This window comes from Triticum urartu, chromosome 5 (assembly GCF_003073215.2).
Source record: "Triticum urartu cultivar G1812 chromosome 5, Tu2.1, whole genome shotgun sequence".
NCBI classification, from domain to species: domain Eukaryota; kingdom Viridiplantae; phylum Streptophyta; class Magnoliopsida; order Poales; family Poaceae; genus Triticum; species Triticum urartu.
The window spans coordinates 651,806,440-651,816,531 of NC_053026.1; the positions used below are offsets into that span (position 1 = coordinate 651,806,440).

The 10,092-nt window shown below is 46.0% G+C and overlaps 1 protein-coding gene across 1 annotated transcript; it reads left to right on the forward strand.

Annotated features, from left to right (window-relative positions):
- Positions 1 to 557: 557 nt before the first annotated feature.
- LOC125506490 (gibberellin 2-beta-dioxygenase 6-like) lies at positions 558 to 2,827 on the forward strand. The gene is made up of 4 exons (XM_048671294.1): positions 558 to 758; positions 882 to 1,048; positions 1,580 to 1,907; positions 2,570 to 2,827. Exons 1-4 carry the CDS (start codon positions 558 to 560, stop codon positions 2,825 to 2,827), a joined length of 954 nt encoding a protein of 317 aa, XP_048527251.1.
- The last annotated feature ends 7,265 nt before the right edge of the window (positions 2,828 to 10,092 follow it).

The window sequence follows — 10,092 nt, forward strand, 5'->3', positions numbered from 1 at the left end:
TATAGAAGTACTATTTTACTTCGTGAAATTTGTTGGTGTACTTGACGATAGATGTACGTATGTTTACACCTATTATGGAAAGGATAAAATTCTTTTTGTTTTCTGTAGTAGTATCAGGTTATTCTAGGAATTAATAGTTTAATATAATAAATGGTAACATTCAATGGCATTGATCACGATAATGAGGAATACATTAGTTTTCTTTTACTGGGGGGCTCTCCATATGGTAGAAATATATTACTATTAATTCATACTTTTCATTTGTAGTGTTTTTTAACACTTATCAAATGTGAGTGTTAACTGTTAAGTGACCTATTGCCCTATTAATTACCTACCATGATCAGAATTAATGGACGGCCAGTCATAGTTGGGACCATCTTAAAATCGTCATATATACTTTTTTACATGAGCTGGATTTTTGCCTTTTTGCGACCCTCCCTGACCCATATATAGGCCTCCCCTCTCGCTTCCGAGTTTTCCCGTAGAACCGCGATTGATTCGCACAGCAGTGTGGTAGACTGGTAATCCATACGTACGTGTCTATCTCTCCGTTGATCATGGCGGCCTTCGACGAGGGCGGCATCACCAACCCGCCTCTGGCAGACAGCTATCGCATGCTGCTCCAGAGAGACGAGCTCGGCGGCGGCTTTGTGCCTGCGCCGCGGGCGCTGGCGCGGGAGAGCCTGGCCATGATGGAACGCGACCTGCCAATGATCGACTTGAAGCGCCTGACGAGCGGTGATGCGAGGGAGAGGAACGTGTGCGTGGACGCCATGGCGACCGCGGCGTCGGAGTGGGGCTTCTTCCAGGTGACCAACCACGGCGTGGGCCGGGAGCTCCTGGAGGAGATGAGGCGGGAGCAGGCACGGCTATTTCACCAGCCGTTCCATACCAAGGAGAAGGCCGGACTCCTCAACGGCTCGTACCGGTGGGGCAACCCGACGGCCACATCGCTCCGCCAGCTCTCCTGGTCGGAGGCCTTCCACGTTCCGCTCGCTAGCATCTTGGAGGAAGACGACGACGAGCTTGCAGAGCTCAGGTCCTTGAGGTACGTATGTACGTAAGCATGAATGCATGCATGCAAGCCTGTCCGTCAGTTGTTTCTCAAAAAGGAGGTTATCCCTCAGCCTCTACATCAGAACAATGCATACGGCCATATTATTAATAAGCAAAAGGTTCAACAAAGTCTTCATGTCTCAAAAAAGAAAAAATCCTCACAGAGAGCAAAAACACAAAGAACATGATAGCCACAACCGGCAGGCAAAAAGTACATAGAAAACTAAACACCTATCCTAATAATGACCGTCATCCAAACTGGTTGAAGATAGTTCGAGTTACCGTCTCCCACCGGATAGACCCAGTAACCATACGCTCCCTGACATCCGTCGGAATGAGTAGCGACCACATACGAATCAGTGCAGTGGCCCAAAAAATAACCTGCAAGAAATGAATATTTGTTGTTCTGTTAAAAACTAAATTATTTCTACAATTTTATACTGCCCATAATAAAGTACATACTCCACGGATATGTCTTGCAGCCTGTCCGCTGATGAGCAATAGTTTTTTGTTATGTGAGCAGCAAAGTGATGCAGGAGGTGGCGGACGCCATGTCGCGGGTGGCGGACACAGTGGCCGGGACGCTGGCGAAAAACCTCGGGCACGAGTCGTCGACGTTCCCCGCAGCCGCAGGGTGCGACTGGACGACGTGTTTCTTGCGGCTGAACAGGTACCCGCCATGTCCGTTCGTGCCGCACACGTTCGGCATGGTGCCACACACGGACAGCGACTTCCTCACCGTCCTCTGCCAGGACCAGGTTGGAGGCCTGGAGCTCATGAGGGACTCCCACTGGGTCGCCGTGAAACCCCGCGCTGACGCTCTCATTGTCAACGTAGGTGATTTATTTCAGGTAAGGTTGCCTGTAATGAGAGTATTATGCATGTCAACTATCTAATTTTAATGAGGTGTCATAAAATTAAATGAAGAAAGAGATGGTTGAGTATTATACCGTGCATGGTAAAAAGATAAACTTCTCTATGATACCAACATACTCCCTCCGTTCTTTAGTATGAATATAAGCTCTGTATGAAGTCAAACTATCTCTAATTTAACCAAACTTATAGGAAAAATTATCAACATTCACAATACCAAATCAATATCACTAGATTCATCATGAAATATAGTTTTGTATATGGATGTAGTGTCATACACTAGTATCATACTAGTATATGGTACTCCTCACTACGACCGGCCTAAGAGTTAATTCGCTAGCATTTCGTGTACGTAGTGCGTACGCGTCATGAGGTCTTTTTTTGTTATTCGAAAGAGCTGAATGTATTTATTTTCTTTGCATTTAAACCCATAATCACTCATGTAATAAGGTTGGCAATAATTAAGGTTAACTATTTTTTTAGTCTCTCTTGGCAAAATGTCATATAAACAAACTAAGCTTGTTATTGTATTTGCTCTAAAGAGAAAATATACAACGCCGGAAAGAACATCACATACCAACTGTGATGTTTCTTTTTGTTCTGCTTAACTAATTATATATCTTTGGTTCTATGCTTTCAGGCATGGAGCAACAACAGGTACAAGAGCGTGGAGCACAGGGTGGTGGCCAACTCCAAGGCGGAGCGCTTCTCCGTCGCCTACTTCATGTGCCCGTCGTGGGACTCGCCCGTCGGCACATGCGCTGAGCCGTCGCCGTACAAGCCGTTTACGTTCGGGGAGTATAGGTGCAAGGTGCAGGATGATGTGACGCGAACGGGGAAGAAGATTGGTCTGCCCAACTTTCTCAAAGGATGTACTGTTGACAGCCTGACTGAATGACAGTATTGGACCGGATCTTCTTATCTGTGTGAGCTCAGTCTCACCGCAGAAGCGTGCGTCAGCAGTTTGGCATTGGAGATTTTTTTTCTTTTTTATCCTTCCGATATACTCTTTCTGTTTCAAAATACAATGCATTCTTTTTGAAAGTCAAACATATCTATGTCTGTGTTTTTATACTTTAAGGTATTTCAGATTTGTTAATTTGCAGCTGAATGAAATTAATTCGTTTTCATTCATTTTTTTGTCCATCTGATCCTTGTGTCAAGATTCGTGCACTTCTTTTTCTTTTCCAGCTCTTGGAGTTCCAAACTTGGCCAAAGGCCTTACAACATTTTCCAATGAACTCCAGGCATTCATCCTCCAAAGTCTAAGCTACACCTGTTCAAACCTCGGGCCGGGCCGGCTTTGTAAAGCCCGAAGCAAAAATCCCAAGCCTGGGCCCGGCATAGCCCGGCCCGAAGCACATGAATAGTGCATTTTTCAAGTAAAATAATTATATTCAAGATATTAAAATAATATAATATAGCTATATTTTAACTAAATATACATTTTTTGCCACTTCAGGCTTTCAGACCGGGCTTCGGGCTGGAAAATGAAGCCCGGGCCCGGCCCGAATGTCGGGCTTCTGGGCTCGGGCCTACGAGCCGGGTTGCCCATGCACAGGCCTAGTGTAAGCTAACTAAAAGTACCATTACAACCCCAGGACGAAGGAGCAGACTTCTTTATCAGCTTTTCTTACAGGTACCCACTGAAGCGAACAAACACAGCTTCCAAAGCCATCCTACTGCTTGACCGATCCGAGGGGAGAAGAGTCATCTCCATGCGATGCAGATGAGCTCCCCATGACCTGTGTCCAATGCGAGGACTAATTGCCCAAGCAGCGTCGCCTGAGTGTCATCGCAGAGAACAACCCACTGATGAAGTGTAGGGAACGCGACACAAAACTCGCACGATCACTCGGACAGCCCTTCGGGAGGACCTCTCGAACTAAGATCTAAACTACGACCTCTCTACGGGGTTGCACACATATGGTGTCATCTACCCGGCAGGGCTTCGCCGTCCAGAACTAGTTCCCGCCGGAACCCAGACAGCCTTTCGGTTCCACGAAGCTATTTCGGCGGGAGGGAGAAAGAATGCCTGATCATGCATGGCTTGTGTATGAGAGTTGGAGTGAGTGTGGAGAGCTCCTCTCCACCTCTATTTATAGGAACACCCAAGGGGTAGGGTGGCACATGAACATACCAAATGCCCATGAAAGGTGTCCTTCACAAGGGCATAAAGGGGAAGGCAAGTGGGGCTAGGGGGGATCCATGGAGCAGCCCCCCATGGACATCCACTCCCTTGCGGGCCCCCCAAAAAAGGGTTCCCACCTTTCCATGTCATCCCTAGATCTTTTGGAGCAAAGCCCAAAAAAGTGGCTTTTAAAAAAGTAACAATAAAGTGTTTTTTCACTATTCATGATGATATTTTTCTGCGTCCGTTGAATCTGAAATTATTTCTATGGGCCTAGAACATTTCGAGTACTCGCTAAAATAATTCTGGATGCATTCCGAAAAAATTTCAGACCAATGATTTTCATCAGCGAAAAGCAACGACAACGGTTTCGGCAGCTCCGGAACATTTCCGGGTTTTTTTCCGAAAAAACCCAGAAGTTCCCAGAACAATTTTGGCACCCTCCAAGAATTTCCAGGCATGTGCCGAAATCAAATTGACTTAATGGTATACTCTAAAACAACTTTTCAGTTTTACCGAAACTCTTCCGGTGTTCTCCCTCCGGAACTTTTCCGTTGTTTTGAAACTTTTCCGATGACTTCCTCTCAGACTCCCTGTCTAGTATTTAACAGATATATGACCCTTAGAGTGTGAGCCTATAGGTTCGGTGAAGTATAGACATGACCGGAACACTTTCCGATCAATGATCAATAGCGAAACCGTGGACACCCATATTGATCCCTATACCCACACGAATGAATATTCGAGTGAACCTGTAGTTGCCGTGTGATATTCCTGTTGCTTCGCAATATGTTACAAACGCCCGAGGTGAGACTTATCGGCATCCCTGTGAATCAACACTTGTCCACTATGTCAGTTACCTCGTTGCCGGTTTTGTTCTCTTATCTCATTTCTGCGTTCCGGCATCCCTGTGATCAAATCATGTTGTGTCTGGCCAAACAATGATGGATACCATAACACCCAGAGGGCCCTAAGAATATCTCTCCATTGTCAAAGGAGAAAATCTCAATCTTGAGCTATCTCGTTCCTAGTCATACTTTTTTGTGAACCTGAAAGCTTTCGTAATAGCCACCCAGTTACGGATGACGTTTAACAAACCCCAAAGTTCACGAAGTAAGTATGAAGGAAGTCAATATTGCCATGGTCTAAGGAATTATGTAAACATTAACTTCCTATGTGTTATAAAAACATTTACTTGTGACGAATGTATCTCATAGCATAACATCAATTTGGGTCGATTCAACACAAGTGTTCTTCTAACAATGTGCCCTCAAAATTGCCAGCATGGTCATGCCCATGATCAGGAAAACAGGATCATCATGCAATACTTGAGCTAGTCGCATGACTAGGAATACTTTTTACCGTTTATTGTACCACATGTGCATATGAGTTTCCCTCCGAGCCTCGTGGATATTGCAGACTCGAGAATCATTGCAGTTATAGCATGGAACATAAACATCCATTACAAACTTGGAGATACAAAATAAATATATTACTGCCTCTAGGGCATATCTCCTACAGACTCCCACTTGCACTAGAGTCATAATCTAGTTACATGGCTTCCCTAACACCAATGTCTATCCGGTGTTGCTCATGCTTTGCTCGTGGTAGAGGCTTTGTCATCGGGTCTGACACGTTCAGGTCCATGTGAACTTTTCGTACTTTCACTAAAGCCGCTTCGACATGATATCGAATTAGTTCATATTTGTTTTCAATATGTCTTGTCTTATGGTGTGAAGATGGCTCCCTAGCCTGAGCCATGGCGCCACTATTATCACAATAGATCTCCATCGGGTCCAGCGCACTTGGAACCGCACCAAGGTCTTCAAGAAACTGCTTGATCCAGACCGCCTCCTTGGAGACTTCTGAAGTTGCAACATATTCCGCCTCTGTCCTAGAATCCGCCACAGTCTTTTGTTTGGAACTTTTTCAATCAACTGCGCCACCGTTCAATATGAAAACATAGCCTGATTGAGATTTGAAGTCATCTAGGTCAGTCTTGAAGCCTGCATCAGTGTAACCACTTACAATGAGCTCTTCATCACCTCCGTAAACAAGGAGTAAATCATTGGTCCTTTTGAGGTACTTAAGAATATTTTTGACTGCGGCCCAGTGTTCCAATCATGGATCACTTTGGTACTGGCTGCTAACATTTAGCGCATAGGAAACATCCGGTCTTGTACATACCATGGCATACATAATAGAACCAACTGCCGAAGCATATGGAACATCATTCGTTTGTACTCGCTCATCGAGAGTCCAAGGACACTGATTCCTGCAAAGCACTGTGCCAAGTGACATGGGGAGTAGGCCTTGTTGGAGTTCTCCATATTGAACCTTTTCAACACCTTGTCGATGTTCTTGCTTTGGCTAAGCGCTATCAGGTGTTTTGATCTATCTCTATAGATTCGGATGCCCAATACATGTGCCTCTTCGCCAAAGTCTTTCATTGGAAAACTGTTCTTCAATTAGTATTTTATTTTTCTAAGAAAATTCACGTCATTTCTAATCAACAATATGTCATCTGCATACAAGATTAGAAATGCTTTTGCGCTCTCACTAACCTTCTTGTAAACACCAGATTCTTCATCATTCCTGATGAAGCCAAACTGTTTGACCACTTCATCGAAATGAATGTTCCAGCACCTTGATGCTCGCTTCAGACCATAATGGCCTTCTGAAGTTTGCATACCTTTCCAGCATCCTCATGAACGACAAAACCTTTCCAGCAAAGCCGTTTTGACGTCCATCCTCCATATTTTATAATTGAAATAAGCAGCAATTGCTAGTAATATCCAAACAGACTTAAGCATAGCTACGGGGTGAGAAAGTCTCGTCGTAGTCCAATCCTGGAACTTGCGTGAACCCTTTCGCGACAAGTCTAACTTCATGGATAGTATTGTTACCATCCGCTTCTGTCTTTCTTTTCAAAATTCATTTACAACCAATGGGCTTTACGCCTTCTGGAAGTTTACCAAGTTCCAAACTTGATTTTTGTACATTGATTCCATTTCGGATTTCATGGCTTTGTGCCATTCCCTTGAGCTGGGCCACCATCGCTTCCTTGTAGTGCGCAGGTTCATTGTCTTCAAGGATGAAGATTTCTTTATGAAACCACTCAGGTGGTTGGATAGCTCTACCTGATTTGCGTGGTTCAGTTACAACATTGTCTGGAGTTTCTACATCACATGCGACAACTTCCGGCTTGGTTGTAGGGATAATTTGTGGAATTACTTACAGTTCCTTAGCAATATCAATGGTTGTAGAAGATTCACTAACCTCATTAAGTTGTATTGTCCTCCCACTTAATTCTTTAGCGAGAAACTCTTTCTCTAGAAATTATCCATTTCTGGCAACAAACACTTTGTTATCAGACGGGTGGTAGAAAGAATACCCAATTGCGTCCTTGGGATAACCTACAAAGTAACATTTGTCTGATCTGGGTTCAAGTTTGGTAGGTTGTAAACGTTTCACGTATACCTCACAACCCGAAATCCTGAGATGTGACAAACTGCGTTTCTTCCCGTGCCATAACTCGTATGGTGTCATCTCAACAGACTTAGATGGCGCTCTGTTTAATGTGTGAGCGGCAGTTTCTAGTGCGTGATCCCAAAAGGATATCGGTGGATCTCTAAGAGACATCATCGACCTTACCATGTATAACATGCCGTTATGGACGATGTGCAACCATGAGTCAAATTCTCCTCAAGACACACTAGCCACGGCAACCACCAGCTCCTTGTCCAGCGGTGGCGACTAATATGGCGGGCATGGTAGACCCAACACATCCCATGGTGCCGGGGATCGTGGATACAAGGGAGGAAGACCCCTCATCCGGGTGAAGGAGGAGCTGGAGGACACTGTCACCGTCGTCCCAGCTGGCACCTCGTCCGGGTAAACACGTCGTCCACCGACGTGACCGAAGCCATGGAGGACTCTGCCTCCACCGACATGATTGCTGATACATCTCCAACGTATCTATAATTTTTGATTGTTCCATGCTATTATATTACCTACCTTGGATGTTTTATATGCTATTTTATATGATTTTTGGGACTAACCTATTAACCTAGAGTCCAGTGTCAGTTTCTGTTTTTTCCTTGTTTTTGAGTTTCGCATGAAAGGAATATCAAACGGAGTCCAATTGACCTGAAACTTTATGATGATTTTTTATGGACCAAAAGAAGCCCACGGAGTACCGGAGATGCACCAGAGGAGTCCCGATGCCACCAAAAGGGTGGCCCCCCCCCTAGGGCGCGCCCCTCGACTGTTGAGGCATATCTCTCTCGATGTGGTTTTGGTGATTCATGACAACGTGTTTGCGGACTGATCATGTGCCTTGAGCGTTTCAGAGATTCATCCTTGGCATGAGACAATTTCCTCCCCTCGGAGTGCCATTCAAGACGGTGTAGCTCTCTCATTTCTCTTTCGGTGGTCTAGTTGCGTAGAGGGCACCGTACTATCAAGAGGGGGTCCGCTGTGGTATTGCTTGGGTGGAATCAACTCGTTCACTTCCGCTTCTCACCCTCAGAGCTCTTTCGCTTCGATGGAGAGATCTTTTCTCTCTTGTGTGTCTTGTCTGGGTCCCAGCGGTAGTACCGCTGAGGGGTCACAAGCGGCAGTACCGCTCCGCAGCGGTAGTACCGCCGTGACTCCGTAGTTGTACTACCGCTAGCCTGTCTGGCTCCTACCACCTCGGCTCGAGGGCTCTTTTTCTCGTGTCGGGTTTTGCGGCACTAGTTGCTGCAGTAGAGGCGGTAGTACCGCTTCGCAGCGGTAGTACCGCCCTTACCACCGCGGTAGTACCACTCTGGGTCCAGGTCCCTGCTTCTATCCTCTGCGCGACAGTACCGCTAGTTGGAGCGGCAGTACCGCTGGCTCAGCGGTAGTACCACCCCCCGAAGCGGTACTACCGCCCTCTGCGGGGCTGTTTTGTGGGGCAACAATTGGATTGTTGCCCCCACTATAAAAGGGGGTCCCCTTCTTCCCCGTTGACCTACGTCTTCCCTCTCAAGCTCCATTAATGCTCCAAGCTCCATTTTCGCCCGATCTATCTCTCTAGCCAATCAAACTTGTTGATTTGCTCGGGAGTGGTTGAGAAGGCCCCGATCTACACTTCCACCAAGAGATTTTCGATTCGCCCACCTATCCCTAGCGGATCTTGTTACTCTTGGGTGTTTGAGCACCCTAGACGGGTGAGGTCACCATGGAGCCATAGTCCATTGTGGTGAAGCTTCGTGGTATTGTTGGGAGCCTCCAATTAAGTTGTGGAGATTGCCCCAATCTTGTTTGTAAAGGTCCGGTCGCCACCTTCAAGGGCACCAATAGTGGAATCACGGCATCTCGCATTGTGTGAGGGCGTGAGGAGAATACGGTGGCCCTAGTGGCTTCTTGGGGAGCATTGTGCCTCCACACCGCTCTAACAGAGACGTACTTCCCCTCAAAATGAAGGAACTTCGGTAACACATCCTCGTCTTCACCGGATCCACTCTTGGTTATCTCTTACCTTTACTTGTGCAAGCTCTTTAGTGTTACTTCTCTTGCTTGCTTGTTTGGTTGTTGTTATTGCATCATATAGGTTGCTCACCTAGTTGCACATCTAGACAACCTACTTTGATGCAAAGTTTAATTTATTAAAGAAAAGTTAAAAATTGTTAGTTGCCTATTCACCCCCCCTCTAGTCAACCATATCGATCCTTTCAATTGGTATCAGAGCCTCGTCTCTTTATTAAGGACCTTACCGTCCGAAGAGTATGGTTGATACCATAGACGGTGTGGAGGAACACTCTGGTGTGAATCCGATCTCGTCTACGGGCGATGGGGGAACCTTGGTCTCTCATGAGGAGTTCAATGTGGCCTTGGAGACATTGAAAACCTCCATGACGACCGAGGTTGAAAGCATGTTTACTAAATTCCTTGAAGGGCTTAAACTATCCACCGCACCGTTGAAAGTGGGTAATCCCACCGACAAGGTGACGGATGCTACCTCCGATAAGGGGGAAGCTAGTAGCGAAAAGGCTCCTTCCTCTAGT

What these genes read in the sequence shown, in the direction of transcription:
- LOC125506490 (XM_048671294.1), top strand. Translation starts at nt 558, where the DNA reads ATGGCGGCCTTCGACGAGGGCGGCATCACCAACCCGCCTCTGGCAGAC. An exon ending in GTGATGCGAGGGAGAGGAAC is followed by an intron (nt 759 to 881) that starts GTGTGCGTGGAC and finishes CTATTTCACCAG; the next exon opens with CCGTTCCATACCAAGGAGAA. An exon ending in GCAGAGCTCAGGTCCTTGAG is followed by an intron (nt 1,049 to 1,579) that starts GTACGTATGTAC and finishes TTATGTGAGCAG; the next exon opens with CAAAGTGATGCAGGAGGTGG.